General features: G+C 36.4%; 1 protein-coding gene across 4 annotated transcripts in view; it reads right to left on the bottom strand.

The window, feature by feature from the left end:
- NBAS (NBAS subunit of NRZ tethering complex) overlaps positions 1-23,408 on the bottom strand; it is a 390,542-nt gene that overhangs the window by 249,932 nt on the left and 117,202 nt on the right. For all 4 annotated transcript variants that reach the window (XM_005576512.5, XM_074012306.1, XM_074012305.1 and 1 more), the window contains 3 exons: positions 10,789-10,872; positions 7,366-7,519; positions 779-964 (listed from right to left, as the gene is read on the bottom strand). In XM_005576512.5, coding sequence (XP_005576569.3) covers positions 779-964; positions 7,366-7,519; positions 10,789-10,872 — 424 coding nt within the window. The remainder of the gene's footprint in view (positions 1-778; positions 965-7,365; positions 7,520-10,788; positions 10,873-23,408) is intronic.

Below are 23,408 nucleotides of genomic sequence, written 5' to 3'. Positions count from 1 at the left end.
AGACAGAGGTTACAGTGAGCCAAGATCGCACCACTGCACTCCAGCCTGGGTCACAGAGTGAGACACTGTCTCAAAAAAGAAAAAAAAGAAAAAGAAAAAGGAAGATAAATATAAGATGGGGGAAAATGTGGAAGGGAAGGAGAGAGAAAGAGTCCAGGGAGGAAAAAGAACCTATCATGCAGTTGTGACTCTGCCCCTTCTTCTGGCCCATTCAACCTAAGCTGCCAATGAGCAAAAGACTAGAAAGAGCATTGGCAACTACCAGCTCCACAGCACCATCCTTCTCGCCTGTTGACTCTGCGGCCAGAGTAGAAATAAGGTCCTAATTTTGGGGAAAAAGCACAGAATGATCTAAGAATCAGTGGGAAAATTCTCTTAAACACACTAACCCTGAAGCCAAGATATTTTCTTCACACAACCACCCAGTCCTCTTAACCCTGATACTTTTTCCAGTCCTTGAAATTTTAAGTAATGGGAATTTTAACAAAGTGCTAGGTTAGAATCACTAGCTACTTTAGAAATACACCTAACTAGAAGGGAAAAAAAAAGTTATATGGATGGGTCTGAGTAAAGGGCAAGCAAGGTATAAACACAACCAAAACAGTTTTATATGTGTTTCATAAGTTCTCCATAATATTTTATTGTGAAAAAAGTCAATCTTTTTTTACCGACTTCTCAGGTGTGGAGAACATTTCATCTTTGGTTTGAGACATATACGTATCAAAGTGCATAGAAAATGCTTTAAAGTGTTTAAAAAGGAAGTTAAAATAAAACCTACACTATTCATCAGCAATCTTAGTTTTTCAATGTCTTTCATCTGCTGGAGTTCTTTCAGGGTGAGAGTTACGTCACACCCAGCTTCATAAACCAATGTTTCCAGAGTAACCAAATTATCACAGAGAACCAGCAAACCAGGAATATTCCGCTCCATCCCAAGTCGAATAAGTGACAATGCACAGTCCACCTAAAATTGAAAAGCAACAATAAGTTCCTGAGGATTATATATTTCTCATCTATTCTAAAGCAAAAGTCTCCGGTACAGAATCTAATTCTCATAATCATTTATAAAATTACATTACCAGTAACATATGTTTTTTATTTACTGCAAAAACAACAGAGTCCTTTATCAAATATATCTGCATCAAACTGTTTCAAATGAATTAAACAATCAGCAAGAAATACAGAAGATAAGAGAAGGACAATTAACCTATTATAAATTTTTAGAGTGTTACAGTTCACAATGCAGCTTTATATATTTCTCTTTTTAATTCTTACATTATATTTACATAACAAGTAGAGAAAAAACACCTACCTACTAATGATAATGCCAAAATAACCTTAATTTTACTATTATCACTCTGCTTCCAAAAAGAACGTTTGTTTTGAAGGTTTTACTTTTATATTCCTGTTTAGTATCTATCCTTTCACACTCCCTCCCATAGAAAAGTCATTCCATAAATATTTGCTGAATAACAAAGGTACAAACACTTTCTTAGTCTCAATTCAAATATTTAGCCTTCAAAAGACAAAAACACAGAATGATATTCCTGAAGATGCTCAGGAAACAGCCATTTGACCCCTATTTCCTGGTCAAGTTTATGAACTGATATACCCTCTGAGTGATGGAGAAATGATCTAGTGTAGTCTAAAGCCATTATCTCTCAAACTACTTCTTACTCTCCTATTCCCAATTATTTATGAGGACCTACTATGAGATAAGCACCATTCGCCATTTCTGTTAGGAATACAAAACTGAGTAAGAGGAGGTCTCTTCCTTCAAAGATCTCTCAGCCTTGTAGGAAAAGACAACCACAATGGCCGAAGCAGAGTGCAGTGAGTGCTGTGTGTGATGCGGATCCCACAGAAGACAGCACTTAGCCAGCCTGAGAGGGTCCCAGAGGAGGGAACACTCAGCATGAACTTTAAAGAATCCAGGGGTATTTGTTAGGTGAGGAAGGAAGATTATGGGAAGGAGAGCAGCATGGAATGCAGAGATGCATGGTGAGTTGTGAAAGTACAATTCCATGTGACTGAAAAGCAGCTATGAAGGGAAGCGATGAGAAAGACGGCTAGAGTAGCAGGGACAGGCTGGATCATGAACGTTGTGTGTCAAGCGAAGGAACACGCAGCTGATCAGGAAAGCAGAGGATTTCTGTGTGAGACATGTCACAAATAGATCTACACTTTGGAAAGAATACTAAGCATTTACTGACTGATGAATGAAATGTGCCTGATGAACTGGAAATGGACTAGAGTGAAAATAGGCAGGCTGGTCAGAAGAATTTTGGTTACCAGTATTAGAGAAATTCTGACAGAAACAACACTGATTTCCCATTTATTGACTGATTAGTTCACACATTTATTCACAGAGAGTAAATACTTATTGCATAATTCCAATGTACTGGGCAAAAACAGTAAGGGGCTAAACTCTGACAGTGTTCCTGAAGACATACAAGAGAAAGAACATAACAGATAATTAAGCATATAGAATTTGTGAAATTTGGTCAGAGCAGATGAGAGATTTGAGTAAAAAGGAGTCTAGAACGATTTCTCATCTAATCCACATGAGAAATTCATATATACACGTGTGTGTGTGTGTGTGTGTGTAGAAGAGTACATTTATCAAAAGTAAAAATTGTGTATGTGTGACTGTGTGTGTCTATGGGAGTGTGTGTGTGGGAGAGTGTGTGTGGGAGAGTGTGTGTGTGGGAGAGTGTGTGTGTGAGCATGTGTGAGTATGTGTGTGTGAGTGCGTGTGTGACAGAGTGTTTGTGTGTGTGTGTTAAGAGGCAAGGTCTTGCTATACTGCCCAGGTTGGAGTGCAGTGGGCTATTCACATTACAGCCTTGAACTCCTGGGCTCTAGTGATCTTCCCACCTCAGCAACAGAGAAAGGCATGTGCCACCATGCCATGCCTGGCTTTTCATTCTATATTGACCATGTTGCTTCTGAGGTGCCCATGAGACATCTTAATACAGATGCCCAATAGTAGGTCCAAGAAGAAGAAAAAACCTGTGCCAAAGTACATGTACTTGGTTGATGATGATATTTGAGAATTGTCAGCACACACATCGTAGAACAATATTTAGGGAGAGGGACCTAAATGGGTCACAACTGCAGACTCTCCTCTAGTAATAACAGTAGCACGCTGGGCAATAGCAATAATTAAGGGATAAGGCCAAACAATATGAGCCCTAGGATGGGACTACAATGAATGGCTAAGACAACACAAGAAACACCTTAAATAATATCACAGAAGCCGAAGAAGAACTACAAGAAAGAAACAGTGAATAGTGTCAAAAAGTAAGGATGTTAAACCACAAATGAAGGGAATATGACATTAAGAGGCAGACTGAGGTGGGCTATCAGACTTACTGAGTGTGGTCTCAGTGGGGCAGTGGGAGTCACCAGGCTGTGGGGAAATGAGGAGTAAACAAAAAGCAGAGTGGCTATTTCTGAGCTGAACTGTGACAGAAATAAAAAGCAAAAAAAAAAAAAAGCAGCAGCAGCAGCAGCCAAGAAGAATATGGCTCTATATTTTTATTTATAAAATGCAAGGGATGTGAATTTTATGCCTACAAAAAGGGGAGGGGCAGAGAGAGTAGACCCAGTATAGAAGGGGAGGTAAAAGATACAAGCCAGAGAAAACAGATGGCTGAGAAAGCCAATCTAAGCAGGTGGGACTGTGGAATCTAGAGCAAGGTAAGGAAAGAAAGTGGTTCTGACCAAAAGAGGAGAGCCCTCTTCCTCAGGAAAAGCTGGAAGGAGCAAGTGCAAATGGAATGGAGTTCTCAAATTTTCAAATAAAATACAAAGCCAGATCATGTTCTGAGACTGATGAGGGAAGTGGTGGGGTAAAAGGAGTAGAGGAGAAGGGGAATACGGGGCAGCAATGTAATGCCAAGAAAAAATGCCAGGCAATAATAAAGGCCCACTCACAGCCCTTCAAAGACCTAGGGAAGGACAAGTGAAGATGAAGTGAAGGAAGAAGAAATGCATTTCAGTTGGAAAGAGTGGTCCAAATAAATACAAGGGGAGAACAGTAGAGGGAGGTACAGTATGAGGCAAAACATGGGGATTCTCGCAGTACTTCAACAGATACATGTTTTTTTTAACTTAATGCCTACTGATAAAAACAAAGTTCAAGTCTGAAAGAATACATCTACCTTTATAACAACTTAAAAAAAAAAAACAACAACTCTATCTCCAATGAATTCTCAGAAAGCATTAAGAAAACTTGATGCATAGAGCACAGTTTTGTGCAAGTGATAGTCTGAACATACATCAGCAATTTGGAATATACTCACCAATTTTGTGATCCAAACTCGTATTTTTAATATCAGCTTTATATCTGTTGCCTTCCCAAATACTTACTGAGGTATAAATGTTTTAAAACAAAATTACTGACACTTTAACTGAAAGTAGGCTCTAATACAACTTACAGAACGATATCATATACCCTAAGCCCTTGCCAGATAAAATTCACCACAATAAACATTTTCCTAAACCAACAAACAAGTTTTGCTAAAGGCACTAAGGAAAAAGAAGTCCCACATCAATTAAATCTCTAAAAATGAAAAAGATAAAACTATGTCAGATATCACTTTGATCATAGCATAACCCACATGAAACATCAATACCTAACATGGAGCAAAAAAAAAAAAAAGCCTCTAAGTGTTTTAAAATAAATGAAAGAATGAGAGAAAGAATACAAGCCAAGTGAAGTCCTCCAAAATCATCTTACTTTCTTTATAATTATCCCTTATTACTCAAAAAGAGAATTCAAGATGTCCAGGCATTATTGCTAGGTGACTTACAAATTTAAGTTTCAGAAAGCTCTGTAGGATTTTCCTTTAATACACTTTATGGCTTAGAGCAGTTTCAGGTTTGCCACAAAATTGAGCTAAAAGTACAATTTCCGTATACCTCCTGCCCCACCCTCCAACCACACAACCTCTCCCACTATCAGTACCCCCACCAGAGCCCATGAACCTGCACTGACACATCATCATCACCCAAAGGCCATGGTTTACATTCGGGTTCACTCTTAGTGCTGTACATTCCAAGGGTTTTGACGACTGCACAGTGACACATATGCACCATTATAGTATCCAATGAAGAAGAGTTTCACTGCCCTAAAACTCCTCTGTGCTCTGTCCGTTCATTCCTCCATCTCCCTTAGCCCCTTGTAAGCCCTGATCTTTTCACTGACTCCACAGTTTTGGCTTTCCCAAAAGTCATACGGTTGGAATCATACAGTATGCAGCCTTTTCAGATTAGCTTCCTTCACTAAGTAATAGGCATTGCAGGTTCCTCCATGTCTTCCACGGTTTGACGGTTCATTTCTTTTTAGAGCTGAGTAAATATTCCATTGTGGGTACGCCACAGTTTATCGGTTCACCTACTAAAGGACATCTTGATTCTTCAGTGCTAACAAATACATTGCTCAAATGCAGGACGTTACTAATAACTTGCAGGTGGGGGGAGCAATGTGGGGAAAGGGGACTCATGGGAACTCTCTGTATTTCCTCTTCAATTTTTCTGCAAACCTGAAATTCCTCTAAAAAATAAAGTCTATAAATAAATAACAAAATAGTTAATTGTAAAAAAAAAAACCCACAGCTTATTTTGCATTCCACTGTGGCATTTTTTTCTGTAACTAATTTTTTGAAATCGAATAATTTTTGAAATTTGGGTTACAAAATATTTAAACACCAAAAATTGAGGAATCATTAATGATCTTTCAAAATTCATGATACTGGTTGCCCAGCACTTTTTATTGACATGAGAAATTTTTAAATTCACATTCCTAGCTCAACTGACAAAACTACCTAAAAATAGTTTTTTTAATGTATAAATATACACACACAAACCAGACACACTTTTCTCCTTATTCTCAAAGAGCGTTATCTAGAAGTTCAACTAGGAAACTACAAAATGTTCAAACAAAACAGTCCCTCTAACAAAATCATTTTTCTTATTAGCCAGAGATAACAGTAGAACACATGTATTCGCCAAACTCCTGTAAGTCATACGGTACCACTGAAGTCTTTAAAAATGTCTAGGTTCATGTTACAACAACCTATGTGTAGTTGATCATTTTTTTTCTACAGTTTTTTTTATATAGATTCTATTTTAAAAGATTATACAGGGACCCAGATTTTATCTGGCTCTGCCACTGTGTGTCCCTGTGCAAGATGTTCATTCTCCTTTCTGTGAACTTTATTTATAAAATACAGAATTAAAGTAATTGAACTAGCTTATTTCCAGAGATTCACTTCATTGTGTTATCTCTTCAGATTCTACACATTTTCAAAAGTGCATCTTCATACACTTAGGATGTCAATCACAAATGTTCTTGGCCATCACCCAAAGAGTTTAGTCTAGAATATCCCCAACAGCTCAGTAAATAATTCATCTTCAATGCTATGAGTATTATAAATAGGAATTAGGTTAAGCAGAAATTCAAGAAGTCTATCATATGGAAACACATGGGCCAGGCTAGATATACTAAGTAGAAATTCATTTTATTTATTTTTAAAATTTTTAAAAAACTTGTCATTGACTTGAAGCTCAACTAAGTAGAAATTTAAACAAGGGAGTATATATTACCTCCCATGGTACTGCTGCTTCACCAGACCCGCCAGATTCACCTTTCCTGTCAAATCAAAGGCTGATGGTAGGACAGGCAGTAAAAAGTCAAGATTGAACGTGGAAGAAAGAAATTGTCATCTGCTGGCTAGAACCAACCCCACGGGAAAATCAACGTACAGAAAAGGCAGGCAATAGGTCTGAGTCATAAAGTCTATTAGCTGAAGAGTCAAGATTAGTATTCAGATACCCTAAGGTTCAGTATAATCCTCATCTCTCTCTTCCAGATCCTTCTCTAATGCAGCTGTTTCACATCTCTGCAAAAGTGTCTAAGAACTGAGAGAAATTAGGCATGAACTTCAGGAAAACATCAGAAACGACTTCAAACAGGGTTCCTGAAAGGCAAAGTTACAATCAACTGCATTACTGCAATAAAACAGCGGATTAACCAAGCATTTGTAAGTAGACACGATCTTTTAAATTATATGGTGTTAAGTCTATGAAAAATATATAGAAAACAAGGGACAATATGTACCACATTTTGCAACTTAGGTTTTAACGTTACTTGTATGCACCTGCTCTGTAAGAATCCAAAATAAAAGCCACACAATGTTCTAATGCACAGAATAACTAAGAAATAAATATTCAATTCATCTCTTGCAATTATACACATGACTCCTGCACTGCTGTCAGCCCCCACTCCGTGTACTGAATCCTAAGGATCCCAGGCAGTTCCACTAGCATTACTGAGCAGCAGCTGCCATTTCCCCTCACCTGCAGGGCATAATGCTCTATTTCCTCTGCTCTGGTCTGATACCAGTCCATAACCTTCTCCATCGTAAGCTGGGTCGTCCTGAACCGTAGTAACTCAGGCTGTGCAGCATACAAGAATTCACTTTCATCTTGGAGATTCGGCTCAACAACCATTCTGTGAAGCACAAAAGGATCAATTAATAACTGACTAGAATGTTGGAAAAACATATAATTTTGTGAAAGACAGGGACAGAGATGGGGAGAGAGTAGGTTACAGAGACAGGGAGCACACATGGATGTGGTTTGTGTATCTTACCACATGCACACGCACCCTGACAAGATAAATGAGACTTTTTCGGATACTTAATTTATTTTCCCCCGGTTTTCCCGATTTAAAAAATCAGAAGGCATAATACATCAAAACAGCTATGCCACAAATCAATCAAATAAGTATTAACAAAATCGAAAATCACCGAGGGAGGCTTTTACAAAATATATACGGCTGGGTGCTTACCACAGGCCCGCTCAATCAAAATCACCTGTGCTGGCCAGCCAGGCCTAGTTTAGGAAAATATCCCCAGCGATTCCAATTTGAATTTGAATTAAGAAATCTTGTTTTCGATGTTCATAAAACTAAGAAGAAATACACCTTATTCATGTTGATAATATACCTCTACTAGGTGCCAGCAATTTAGTATGGTACTGACATTTGCACAGCGCAGGACTACTCTATACCATTCCCTAGCAAATGTGAAGAAAAGAAACCACACCTTGGAGGAACGTACACAGGCCTGACCTCGTGGGGATCGCAGACTCTGAGGAGTTTTTAATGAGAATGATCATGGCCAATTGCCTTCCATGGTTAAGGACAAAAAAGAAATAATAGAAAGTAACAAACTAAGAGATATCAGATGGGCATATGTAAAAATGCTGTGTTCCATTAGGGATAGTCATTCATCTAAAGCAAGTTGGTAGTACATGACTGGTGCTACAATGGTTCTTATTGTAAGGCAATGAGCTTCGGAGTCAGAATAGAATCAGACGTACAATTCCATCACAGAAAGCTGTGAAACCTGCAAATTCCTTAACTAAAACTAGTCTAAGATCTCCTTTATTCCTATTTATTCCTTTTATTCCTTCTATTTAAATGGGGAAAAACACTATACAAGAATGTTGTGAAAATTCAAAATAACAGCACTGCCTGACACAAAGGAAGTGCTTAATTTTATTTACTGTTATTTTTGTTAAAATTATTAGCAGAAACACAGCCTGTAAACATTGGGACATTTTATCCACATGTCTTAGACAACCTACTTTGCTTATACCTGCCACTACAATAAAACCTCCCTATATATGGAATGGTCCTTCACTTACTAGTCTCACAGTGTTGTTAACATTCTTCCAGGGATTTTCCCCCAGCTCTGCCACACGAAGCACATCACTCACTCCTCCTGGCATCTCTTACATCTGCTCTATTTTTGCAGGGAAAAGGGGCCAACAGTAACGTTGAGTTCATCTGATACCTCTTTCAGTTCTGTGTATTTATTTCCTTTTCAGCACCCTTTGATAGAACTGATCGCTCCCCCTTCTGGAAATGCCCTTTGCCCCTTGCCAGTCTGCCGTCACGCTGTGAAGCATTCCTCCCTCTGGCTGCCCCTTTTCAGTCACCTTTGCTACAGCATCCTCCTCTCCCCCAGCATGAGTACCAGCAAGGACACAGGCTTGTTAGCCCAGCTCTCTTCTTGCTTTCCACTCTCCCCAGTCTCCCCTTCAACTCTACACTATCAATTACCATAGACATTACAATGGCAACAGTACATTTTATAAACCTTTAGGTGTTTAACTTCATATCTGACTGTGATTTTAACTGATACAGAAATCTATAGCAAAAAAAAATATTCTCCTCCAAAAGTTTCAAAGGATTGCTCTATTGTTTTCTAGTTTCTAGTGTTTTTCCTGAGGTGCCTGAGGTCATTCTGATTCTTAACTCCTTTTATGTAACATGCCTTTCTCTTCACAAGACTATATCCCTAATATTCTGGAAGGTCATGGTGTTATGCTGTAATGTAATAGGCATTTCTGAGGATGCATAATCTTCAATTCAAAGCAATAGGCTTGAATTATTTCTTATAATTTCCTCCCTTCTATTACCCATGACATCTCTTTCATCTATAACTTGAGTATTAGACTTCTTTTTTTAAATATCTGCTCTCTTATTTTCCAGTTATGTATTTTTAACCTAATTTCTAGGAAAGTTTCTTGCTTTTATCTTCCAACTCTTCTAATTTTTATGTACCAACTATCACATTTTTAATGTCCTAAATTTCTCTTAATTCTGTTTCTATTTTATACAATGATACTGATATTTCACAAATACAGTATCTTCTCTTATCTCCAGGTAATATTAATGATAATTTTTGAAGTTTTCTTTGTGTATGTGGTATCACTTTCTTTTAGTTTCATTTTCTGTATGTTTCGCCCTTCTTGTTCATTTGTTCTTCCTGCCGGAGTCTAACCTCGGATGTCCAGGAAGCTCTGCGGGGTAGCAGAACCTGTTCATTTGTTGGCTTCATTATGACCTTGTGGTGCACTAACCTTTGAGGACCACATCTCAGTATCTAGAAACTTCTTTTTAGAGGTTACTCATTCCTCCAGAAAAGAACTCTCTAAACTTCTACTCGGGGAATATGCCTGCATCTAGGAGCAGTGAGTGGGAAGAAAACCAGAGTTTGGACATTCAGGTCATACATTTTCTAAATGCCCACATTTTCAAACCAAAAACTCAACTCCTCCTATGCTGTGCCTAATATCCAGTAATTTAAAGGTTTTCTAGCTCAATTTAGAGGCCCTCTGCCTCAATGCATGAGTCAAAAAAAAAAAAAAAAAACCATAAACCTCTTGTCTCACATGAAAAACAAAAAACAAAAAGGAAGGAGAGAGAGTGAAGGAGTATTTACCCAACTTTGAGGAGTAGGGCATAAAGAGATTCCAACATCCCTCATGTGAATTTTCAGCCCCACGCCGACTCCCACCCCCACTTCTGCAGTACTGGGTGCCTACACATTCTGAGGCTTCCCAAACTTAAATATGACAAGAATAAAAACTAAAACTAATCCATAACAAAACTGCATACATACCATAATTACAACTATAAAAAAAATTAATATCACTATATGTGAAAGACCGAAAGGGAAAAACACAAAATGAAAACAGTTGTTGTAATAAGCATCATTTTGTACCATAATTCTTTTGTAGCATTTAATTTTTCCATTAAAAAATTTTAACATAACTGAGTCAAAGGAGGTTTTTAAAACTTCACTCAAACTTTCTAAATTAGGGAGTGTCATCAAGTAAGGTTTCACTGGTCAGACACCACTTTGCCAGGGCCATCAGTTTACCCATCACACAGAGAAGCCAAGATGCCTCCTGCAGACTCATACTGACCTGCAAGCCAGCTCCTCGCACCAATCCTTAGCTCGGTGTTTGTGTTCATGCCAAGGAACGATCATCAGGGAGTCACCGTTAAAACTTAAATTTAAAAAAATAAGCATTTAAAATGCACATTAGTCCAATGACTTAGCCACACAAGGAGTATAATGCAAATAGCATCTCTATAACGTTAATCTCTAAGATTCGTGCTCATAGTATTTTAAGTGGTACAGGATACATATTATATATACTATGTAAATGGGAAATACCATATTGCTGAATCATAAAATGGCTCAAAAAGAAAAATTACAAATAAAAAATTTGGCAAGTAATTAAAGGATGGCATGGGTAAGTTTTCATTCACATATTCTAAAAAACTCATCAAGAGCCTGCAGTGCATGTTGTTAAAACCAACACAAATGGTCATCTGCCCCAATAGCTTACAATCCAGAGCAGTGCTGTTCAACACAACTTCCTGAGATCACAGAAATGCTTTGCATCTGTGCTATCCAACACAGTAACCACCAGCTATGTAAATGCTTACTGGTTATAAGCAATTAAAATATGGTTACTGAGATTAGGAAAGTGATTTTTAATTTAATTTTAATTAAGTTAAATGTAAATAGCCACATGTGGCCAGTGGCTACCATATTAGATAGCACAGACCTAGAAGACAGGTACTAGCAAGAGTAAAGGAATGATTCTGCAGGTTGAAAAGTATCACTGAAAAGAGAAAGAAAATCTAGGCCTGGTAAGGTGGCTCATGCCTGTAATTCCAACACTTTAGGAAGCCAAGGAGAGAGGACTGCTTGAGCCCAGGAGTTCAAGACTAGCCTAGGCAACATAGTGAGACCTCATTTCTACAAAAAATTTTAAAATTATCCAGGTGTGGTGGTGGCAGGCCTGTAGTCCCAGTGTCCCAACCACTCAGAAAGCTGATGTAGGAGGATGGCTTGAGCCCTACTGAAAGGTTGAGACTGCAGTAAGCCATGATCAAGAAAGAAAATCTACAGGAGGCAAATATAAGGCCTGACTGAATATAATTAAGAATAAATTTAGGCCGGGCGTGGTGGCTCACGCCTGTAATCCCAACACTTTGGGAGGCTGAGGCGGGTGGATCACGAGGTCAGGAGATCGAGACCATCCTGGCTAACACAGTGAAACCCCGTTTCTACTAAAAATACAAAAATTAGCCGGGCATAGAGGTGGGTGCCTCCCAGCTACTCGAGAGGCTGAGGCAGGAGAATGGGGTGAACCCAGGAGTCAGAGCTTGCAGTGAGCCAAGATCGCGCCGCTGCACTCCAGTCTGGACGACAGAGCGAGACTCCATCTCAAAAAAAAAAAAAAAAGAATAAATTTAAATGGAAAAGCAAGGTAAACACAGTATGTTAATAGAGCAGAGCAACATTCCACAAGTCAGGACACCTGAGAAACAGTAACAAATCTGTCTCTCCATGAGCTAGGCACTCTCTGGCATGTGACTCTCTAAAATGAAGGGCTTCAAACATTCTCTCTAAAGTTCCTTTTAGCTTTAACATCCATGAGTCTACGAAAACAACTAAATCATTCTGATTTAAGAATAAAGACAAAAATTGTTAAAACAAACTTCAATTGCCTTGCTTTATAGTTCAATAAAACATTTTCTCTAATATTTCTGAATATCAACAGTAGCATTTTCCTAAAATTTATCATAACCCCAGAAAAAGGATTCCACTTTCTTATATTATTAGGTTATACAACATGCTTTGCACAAGAAATACTTCATAAACATTTGAAAATTATGTTGGTGAAGAGATTGGTCTTCAAGTAAAAAGTAATAAGAAACCACTGGAGGGTTTTAAAGCAGAAGAGGAAAGCTAATAAGGTCTGGGAAGGGGCAGTGACGATTCATTAATCAACAGCATCACCCGTGCAGTTATTATTATTGGGGCAAATTATCCAAAGTCAAGGTTCCCCATTAGATATACAAAATAAGATGTTTATTATATTGTATATCTAAAATACAGATTTCCAGTTAGCATGTAATATCCTAGCAAACTATGTACCAGAGATAGGTTTTTGAAGGTGTGTGAGTCCATAATTTTAAATCATACAAATGATGATTTAGAATGGATGCCACAACCATACTATTCCATTTGTCACCAAACAAAAAATCATTTTATTTGCTTCCATGTCAATAACTAATATTTTATTACAGATCACTGAAAACTAAAAAAGATAACATCTGGATACAAGGATGATGATGATGATGACAGTCTTCTCATATAAGAATAAATTATAGCAATGAATTGAGGAATGAGGAGAAAATACATAAACCTAGCAAGCTATTATGACCTTTCTAATTAAAGCAGACATGGTTCCTTAAGCTACATAAAATGTTTTCTAAAATAATTTTAGAAAAATGTACCACAAGTTGAGATTTGTATTTTCTATTCAAAATATATATTAGATGCAAGAATTATTAGGATCCCTCAGCAAAATAATACTCATTTGGTATGTAGACACTAGTAAGTTGTAAAATGGTTTCTTTACTGAACAGAAATAAGAAAATAGATATATATATATTTTTTTAACCAAAACACATTTTCACATTTGCTGTATTTTCAATGTACAGCACAATCAGTCTGTTTCTAAATTTGCTGATCACCACTGATATGATTACGATGACCACGATGATTATAATAATAGCATTACTATTACTATTACTATTACTACTGCTGCTGCTGCTATATCAGCAATGATCAGTGACAACAATAATCTTTAGCACTGATTGATCTACTATGGACTAGACATGACACAATGCTGTTAACATAAAATGTCTCAAGTTAGTCCTACCAATCTAATGCAGTAGATATCATCTTCCTCATATTACAATGAGAAAACTAAAGCATAAATTAACTTGTCCATCCTAACAAAGATAATAAATTGACAAAGCCAGGATTTGAACACAACCAGTCTGAATCCAAAGCTTACACTTTTAGCTAGCATACTAAACTGCCTGTAGAAAGGACATAGGGACTATAGTCTAGACCCCAACCACTTTTCCACCATTCCCCCTCCATGCATCAGGAGCCACCAGTCAGATTTGTACACAGCAGGTAGAGGGCAATTTTTTTTTTTTTTTTTTTTTTTACAGAGACAGGGTTTCACAGTATCAATCAGGCTGGTCTCAAACTCCTTGTCTCAGGTGATCCACCCGCCTCAGCCTCCCAAAGTTCTGGGATTACAGGTGTGAGCCACTGTGCCCAGTCGGTAGAGGGCAATTTGAGCCTTCTCAAGATTAAATATAGACAACCCAAAAAGGACCATTTACATGCATATTAAAAGATACATTTAAACTAAGATATATAACTAATACATTACTAGTCCACTAAAACTAATATCTACAGAATATGGTTTAATCTTAGGTTTGATCACTCATGTTCATGTAAAAACAAAAAAACCCTTCTTCTTGCTCTTTTTCTTCTAGGATGTTTCTACAAAATAATGTATTTTAAACCAAATTTTAGGCATACAAAGTACTAATAAAATCACCATAAGTTTTTTATTTTGCTTCAAATGATAACATTTGAGAAATAAACAGGATCTTCTCTCCAGCCAACATAAAAACTCCTTAAAGTCAGGATTCTTGTTTATTTTGTCTAGTGCTATATCCTCAGCACCCAAAATAGTGCCTGGCATTTAGCAGGCTCAAAAAACTGTATGTAGGTTGAATTAATTGACAACACAACAAAAAGATTTTAAGGTGATCTCAGGGATATCACAAAAATTTAAGATTGGAATATAGCAAAGGAAGGTGATAGTTTGTTTATAAAAAAATGGATATGTCAAGGAGGTATGTTTATACAGAATCTACAGGTATAAGAGTGAGAACAACAATGCTTTCCTAATACATATTATTAAACTGATGGAAGGGCAAGCTACACTAGTAGTAATGGTATACCTCTACTAACTGGATAGTTGGCTATCTCATTATATCTCAGTTAATAAAAAAAAAGACAAGAATACATGTTACCCTAAATGGCACCATTCTTTACATTTCAAATTAATTATTGGTTCTGTTCTTACCTTTTGAAAACTGCCCAAATTTTAGCTACTTATCTTTCATTAGGTAAGCAGAATGACAGAATGTTTAATAAGATTCAGAGAAAACCCTTTTCATGGATTCTATTCACAATTCAAATATTAGACATTAAGACAATTACTAAATGGGTTAGGCAAAATTGTAGCTGGAAAGAAACCTAGAAATCATACCGTTCCTCCTATAGAACTATAGAAACTTTGGGTAAGAATAAAACTGACACTTGAATCTCAAGTTCTATATACATGAAACTGCATTTACATATACATTATTTCATCTTATTTTTCTATTTTTCCCCTGCTTGGGAAGTCTTAGGATTTAAATACATCGTCTCCACTAAAAAAAAAAAAAAAAAAAAAAAAAAAAAGGATTATATGGTAAACTCAAATTATCTCTTTACAAAATAATGGCTGCTTTTGCTTAATTTTAGGATTCTTTATATTAGAACCCTATTCATTGTTTTATTTCAAACAATAAACTATGCTGGCTTTCATTTGACGGTAGCATTTATCTGTCAGCAGGAAGGGAATGAATATAACAAGTTCTATTATATCCAACAATTCTCCCACCAATTATTTCTCAAACTAAGTATAAATGTTTTATTTCAAAGAAATATCTGGAAGAATAAACTTTTAAAAAGTTCTTTTATTCATGTTCTATGCCTTGGAAACAAAAGGTTAAATAGACAGTGTATTACTTGTAATTGCCACCTTTTATGCATTGGCTTTAAAATGTGGAGTTACATTTATTTCTATTATTTAGCAGAGAATAAAACGTTCTGGCAAATAAAGAATAAAAATAATAATAACTGGGACCTACATGTATAACTACACTGTGGTTACCATCACTGAACAAGTCAAATCGATCTGAAACTCAACGAGAAACCAATTTAAAAGTTAGTAATCACTCATAACACCAAGCTGGGAAAAAAAAAAAAAGCTGTCCAAAGGCATTATTCAGAGTTCTCTTCTGGACCAATGGGATTCAATTTCATTTATAAATAACTTAGAAAACAGAGCAGAAACTGAGAAGATATTTTGAAACTTACCAGTATTCTCAGAGGCTAGCAACGTGTAAAAGAGAGACAAGAGTGAAAACAACAGCACTCTAGGATTTGGATTTGCCTCCTCCCACCACCAGCTTAATCTCTGGGACCCAGCTGCCTCATCTACTTAGTAAATACCGCAATACTGCCTGCTCAAATGAAAATGAGACTAAAGCAAAGATTTTCTTGAATTCTAATCCATAATACTTAAGAGTATGCTCTTAGAGAAGTCTAACCTCTGGGTTAGAATTGCGCGTCAACCTTTCATAGCTATAGAACCTTGATGGAGTTACTCAAACTGCCTGTACCTCACCTTCCTCACTAGTGAAAACGGGATAATAACAGTATTTAGCTCATTTGGATTAGGAGAAAATCAGATTCGTTAGTATATAAAAGGCCCCTAGAAGAGTACCTGGCATACAGTAAATGTTATAAAAACATTAATACCAGCAAGAAGGTTTTTCACAGTAGTGAATACAATATATATATGACTCTGGTTGACATTTCAAGATCTACTTTATGATAAATAATAATAGCATCATATTAATAATTGTATCAATGATTACATCTCCAAATACCTAACAACTGTGATAACCTCCACTTACACCATTCTGAGTAAAATGGCAATTAACAGTAATATGAAAATGTGATGAGTTGATTTTATGAAGTAGAAACAAGCATCCATTTCCAAAAGGCATTGTCTCTGTCCCAAATGCTTCAAACCAAGTTTTAAAATTAGTTTTTAACCATGAGCAAATGACAATTTGATTATTATAAAGGAGAACTAGTTTGGAAAATCATTAAAGTACAAGAGAAAGCCACAAACTTCAATGAGAAGTATTAAAGAATTTCCCAGGGCCAGGCCTGGTGGCTCACACCTATAATCCCAGCATTTTGGGAGGCACAGAGAAGGGAAGATTACTTGAGCCCAGGAGTTTGAGACCAGCGTGGGCAACAGAGCAAGACCTCATCTCTTCAAGGAAAAGCATAAAAAAAAAAAAGACTAGCAAGGATGTAGGGGAAGGTGTCACAGGCCTGTAGTCCCAGTTACTTGGGAGGCTGAGGTGGGAGGGTCACTTGAGCCCAGGAGGTGAAGGCTGCAGTGAGCTGTGATTGTAACACTGCATTCCAGCCTGGGTGACAGAGAGAGACTGTCTCAAAAAAATAAATTAGTTAAGTAATTTCCCAAAAAGTCAGTTATATAACTGAGAAACGCTGCTCGATACAAGGTGATTAATGTCAACAAAACAAGAGAGACAAACAAAATAGATAACTAGAGAAAACAGATGACAAGAGAGATAACAAAACAGATTACTACAGAAGTCACTGGTATGAAAACTGACCTTCACCAGTATCACTTGCCTCTTGGGCAGATTACCCTAATTTCAAACAAGAGACACTGAAGGTCCTCAGAACAATGACGGATGCCTATGCTCATTACAAAGAAAGTCACCAGGAAAGAAATCCTCAAGCATAATTTCAATGGCCTTGTACTTAATAAGCTAAAATGACGCGCATCAAAAAGTTTCCCAAATAAAACACTTAGGTAATAAGTTTTACATTCTGAATTTGGTGTTATAAACATAAAATATTTATAAATATATTGGTTTTATTGTTCATTTATTTTTGGTATGATGTTCATATTTGCAGTATTACACTGATGAAAATAGGGACTCAACTTAAAATTGATTAACTACAACTTTCATTTATAGTAATTAACTAACCTATAGGCTCGAGGTTGCTGGTATTCCATCAGTGAGGGAGAATATATATTAAATGTAGTAACACGGAAAGATCTGAGATCTGAGTCAACCAAGGATTGATGAGAATAATCCTCATACAGGGGAGGCCCAAAAGTACATATCTACAACTACTAAATGGGAAGAAATATGAAAGCAATCTAATAAATTCCACTCCCTATTCTGTTACTTAGACTGACACAGAACCAGTGGAGAGAATAATAGAGACCCTTATTTCACATTACATGAAGACAAGCAGACCCTGACAAATAGCCTTTAGACTATTAATGACACCAGAAAAACCACTTTCAGAACAAAGATTAAATTATAAGACATTTAAATTTATCAACTACAAAACTACTGAAAAGTACCAAAATATTCAAGAACTATATTCAGCGTTCATTATAAAACCTAATCCTATGTGAGTATGTAGTGCTAATGGATTTTGAACAAAATGATTAGAGAGGAAAGAATACTTTTGCATGTCCTTTTCATTCATCTTACCAAAAAAAGCACAGATTATGCCTATGCAGACCCCAAGCCAAAGGAAGACTGATTTCTTCACAGCCACCCTTTAGAATCCCCGTATGTTCTTGCCTCTAAACTGTGCTGAATGGACATTTCGCACACTATTTATAAAACCATTCAACTCTGCCCAGCCTATGTATAATACTTATACAGTACTTAACTATATGCAAGCACAAATATAAATTCTAAGCAATCACATATGTAAACTCAGCAGCCCTGAGAGATAGACAATATTATCCAGGAGAGGAGACACAGGCACAGAAACACTAAGCAACTTGTCCACGGTCAAATAGCTAAGTTGCAGCTTGAATTTGAACCCAGGCAGTCTGGTTCCAGAGTCTATGCTCTCAGCCACTATGGTATTTTACTTATTTGAATTCCGCCTTTTCCAGCTCAAATTCCAGCTTCCCAAAGATGTTACGGCAGCCATTCCAGTCCAGATTGGTTTCTTTTTGTTCTAAATCCTCACTATTTATCTGGACAACCATGTGGCATTTAATCTTTCGATAGCGTGTAAGTGGTATACTTCTCAAGTTCCCTGGAGTTCTTATTTATTGTTAATTTCCTAGATTGTCTCCCCACTAAAAGCAAATATTCTCTGAAAAATACCCCTTTGTGTCCATCACAACTCCCAGTGCTGTTACATGCATAATAATAACATATATGCAATAATTTTAATTAAATTTATATAAATGCATTATTTCACTTAATCTTTAATCATAAACACCCTAAAAGGTACATATCACAATTATAAATTTCCAGATAAGTAACTCACATGAGCTCAAAAATAGTCACTAATGAATGAATGATCAGTAGGAACAGATCATTGATACTCTCTTCATTCTAAAATCAGAGCTCTCAAAGGAAAAAACTCTTAAGAACTAGAAAGATAAGATTAAATCAAGTTGTGAAAACTTATTTCACATTAAATAAAAACTATAAAAGTCAACTTAAGAGGAGGACTACAAAGCTAAGACTATTTGGCTACAGATAACCCTTTCTGCATTCATCTCACTGCTACTGTAAGTATTTATATCCACATATTTCAGAGGAGGGCACTTTATACTCCCAGTACCTAACTCACAGTAGTATCTCATTGAAATGATTCAATCAACTAACTAATTAGCAAGCTTCCTGAAATGAATCACTGTGCTTCTCTAGCTTGTGAAAAATCCTCCAATGACAGAAAAAAATTATACTTTGGAAACCAAGTTATACAAAGGCAGCAGGAAGGAAAAAAATGTTGCTATAAAATATTCAAAAAGAAAAATTAAAAATCATAAATATAGCACATTAACCTCATCTAAATGGATAGAAAGGTAGTATGATTCACAACATGCATATTTATAATGTTGTCTTTAACTGTGTCAATCAATGCAGTGTTCATTAGAGGAAAAAAATTGAAACCTTCTGATGTTCCCAGACCAAGCTTATCAGACTTTCTTCCATGTTATTAAACATCTCATGTATTTCCGTTACTGCTGTCATTGCACTGAATTATAATTATTTATTTATGTGTCTTGCTCCTTCACTAAACTATGAGCTCCTTCAAAGCTTTCATCATTTTTGATTCCTTAGTGGAATACCTGGCATTTATTTAAACCTTACTACATATTTAATAGATGGATAAATGGATGGAAGGAAGGACAGAAGGAAGGGCAGACTGAAGGATGAATGGATGATTATGTATAAATAAATGAAAAAACAAAAACTATCCCCAAATCATAAGGGTATATGCAATGCTTTCCTGTGGCAAAAGATTCAAAAAACGCACATAAGATTTTTTTTCAAATGTTCATAATTCTAAATTCCCAAAATGGTCTATACAACTCCCTATTTTCCACCCATGCCATCAGCAACAATGCAATGTTCTACAGGACAGGTAACTCTTCGCCTGTGTATGAGCACTTACGAGTACAAAGAAATGTGGAATTTAGCTGGGCGTGGTGGAGGATATCTGGAGTTCCAGCTACTGGGGAGGCTGAGCAGGAGGATCACTTGCACCCAAGAGTTTGAGACCAGCCTGGGCGACAGAGAGTCTCCATCTCTTAAAAGAGAGAGAGAGGTGGAAAGTCCTAAGCTATTAATAAAGAAGCACAAAGGCTGTTTGCCCTGAGATACTGCTGCACAAGTCTATTGCAGCCTTTTACAATCATGAGTTCTTTGAGTCTAGGCAAAATTACACTGCAGACAGGCATACAATCACAGCTGAAGAAATGACTCTGGAAATGAAGAGGGAGAGGTTCTGATGTCAGTTCAACAGAATGTGACTAGGAAGACAATGGTGTAGCTACCTGCAGGGCAAGTAAGTCTAACACACTTCTAGTGTTGATGAGGTTCAAAATTAAACTAGAGTTAGGTAGAGAAGGGAAACAAAACATTGAAGAATTTGAAGAAAACAGTTCTTATGATTACTAATATAGATTTTTAACTACATAACATTCATTCATTCCACAAACCTTTATTGAGCAACTAAAATTTTAAAAAATAAATACAAAGGTATTGCTCCTGCCCTCAAGAAACACAAAAATAGACCAGAAAATAGATGCTATAATAATAAGTTGACAATTGAGACACAAAGTGCCACTGGTATTCAAAGAGAAAATGACTCAAGAGGCAGAATGAGATCCAAGAGTCCAAGAATGAAGTGGGATACACGTGACTGTTTCTTCAAAAAATTGTCCATAAATGTCCTTGAGAGAGAACACTTGGCACCAACTCTCCCCAATGCCTGCGCTGACAGTGAACCTCTGGGACAGCAATTTGGAAAAAGAACATCTCTGGCTCTCAATATATTACAGCTTTGCATATTTGTTGTTAGCAGTAATGAAAAGTCCATGTGTTAAAATAGACTGTATTTCAACTACATTTCTAGATCACTTTCTGTAATTTTCAGATTAAGGAAAGCCTTTCACCTGTTCCTAATTCTGAAATCCATTTAATCAACTGCATAGAGAAGCTAACCTTATAGTACACACCATGAGGTGGCTGGTGGAACTTGTATTTTGATTAAATAAATCATATGTTATGGGAAAGGACAAAAAAGGGCTCCATGACAACAGGGATAAGAACTCAACCAATGAGATGAACAAAACTACACAAAACAGATTAATAAAAGATCAGCTCAGGAAAATTACTTTAAAACACTAAAAGAGAACTTCTGCTTTGAATAACAATAAAGTATGGAGTAACAGGAACAGTACTGAATCTCTTCAATTAATCTAAAAAACCACCACCACCACCACCAAAAATAGACAGCAGGACACCAGGCACTGCAGGATAATGATGCTAAGGGAAGGGAAAAAAGCAAAGTGGGCCCAGCAGTGCCCTCACTCACTGCCTGAAGAGAAGTGACAGGCTGCAGCATAAAAAAGGGAACTCTAAACAAGGCCTGGCAGGCCTTCTGGGCTGCAGAGACAGAGTTTGAAAGTCAGAGAGCCAAGGTAGCTAGAATTTACAGACTATGTATCAGAGAAGAAAGAATGTGCACTGAGAAAGAAAGCTCCAAAAATCCTGGGAGGGTTCCCTCTAGTCATCGACTAAGCACCGCTCAGTGCGTACCTGTGATGAAATCACACAAGGATGGGGAAAGAACCAAAAAAGGAGCAGAAGGAACATCCCTGGACCTCCCATAGGGCCAGGAATAGTTCATGTTCCCATCAGCCAAAATAGAAAAAATTAGTAATTTGTAGGGTATCAGGTTTTATTATTTTTATTATATATTACACATTTTATTTTATTATTTATAAGAATATTACCTCCGCAGGAGAGCAAAATTAGCCTTAGACTAAAGGCTGCGCTGTTCCCACTAACAAGGCTAAAAGGTAAGCCTCAAAAGCATCAAAGTTTTTGAGTAACTGTACCCCAGAAAAAAGCTTCAGAATACTTTCAGGAATAAAAAAAAAAAAAAAAAAAAAAAAAAAACACCACCAATGACATGAGAACAAGAGGTACAGAATATTAAAGACCCAAATCAAACTTCTAGAAATGAAAAACACAGTCTTAGAGATTAAAAAAAAAAAAAAAATACACTGAAGGCATCAATTATAGACAAGTCAGAAGAAAAGAACAGTAAATTTAAGGACACAGAAATTTAAAAATCCAAAATAAAATCAGTATAAAAAAGAACTTTTTTAAATGGGTTGTAAGATATGATCACATGGTCAACATACATATAACTGGAGTCCCAGAAACAAAAGTGTGCATATTGGGAAGGAGAAACAGGGAAGAGAAAAAAATATTTGAAGAAATAATGACCATAAATTTCCTAAATTTGGTGAAACTCTTAAGTCCATAAATCCAAGGAGCTTGATAATCAACAACAAGAATAAACACAAAGAAGAACACACCAAGGCATATAATAATAAAATGGCTCAAAACTAGTTATAAATAAAATCTTAAAAGCTCCAAAGAAAACAAGACACATTATGCAAAGAGAAACAAAGACAAGAATGACAGCAGAGTTATGCTTAAAGCAATACAAGCCAGAAGACAGAAGACTAGCTCCAGTGAGGTACTAAACAAGTACAACTGTTAGCCTAGAATTCTATAGTCAAAAAAAAAAAACCTTCCAAAACTAAGCAAAGACTTCTCCAGAGACATAAAAGCAAAGAGAATTCAACAACAGCACTGCAAGGCATGCTAAAGGAAGTATTTCAGGCTGAAGGAAACTGACACCAGATATAAATTGTATCTACACAAAGCAATGAAGAGGACTGGAAATGGTAAATATGTGTGTAAAAACAAAATACGTTTTCAATTTTTAAAAATTACTGATTAGAGCAAAAATAACAAAAATGTATTATGGAGTTCATAACACATGCATCTAAAAGTTAAATGTATGGCAACAATAGTACAAAAGCCAGAAAGAGGAAAATGGAAAAATATTATTGTAAGTTCTTACATTATACATGAAGTACTACTAAACTATCTGAAGGCAGATTATTATAAGTTAAAGAAGTCTACTATAAACCTTAGAGCGACCACTAAAAAAAAAAAAAAATCAAAAGAAAGTGTAACTAACAATTCAATGAAGGAGATTGAATGTAATCATAAAAATATTCAAATCAAAAGAAAACAGATAAAGAAAAAAGGGGAAACAATGAAAAATTGAGACAAGTAGCAAACAGATATCAAAACAAATACCAAAAATGGGACAAGTAGTAAACGAACACCAAATACCAACACATGGGACATGTAGTGAACAAATGAAAATATCAATGGGACAGTAGTAAACAAATAC

Source organism: Macaca fascicularis, chromosome 13 (genome assembly GCF_037993035.2).
Source record: "Macaca fascicularis isolate 582-1 chromosome 13, T2T-MFA8v1.1".
NCBI classification, from domain to species: Eukaryota; Metazoa; Chordata; class Mammalia; order Primates; family Cercopithecidae; genus Macaca; species Macaca fascicularis.
The sequence above is the reverse complement of the archived record's forward strand: the minus strand, read 5'-3'. Positions and strand labels throughout refer to the sequence as shown.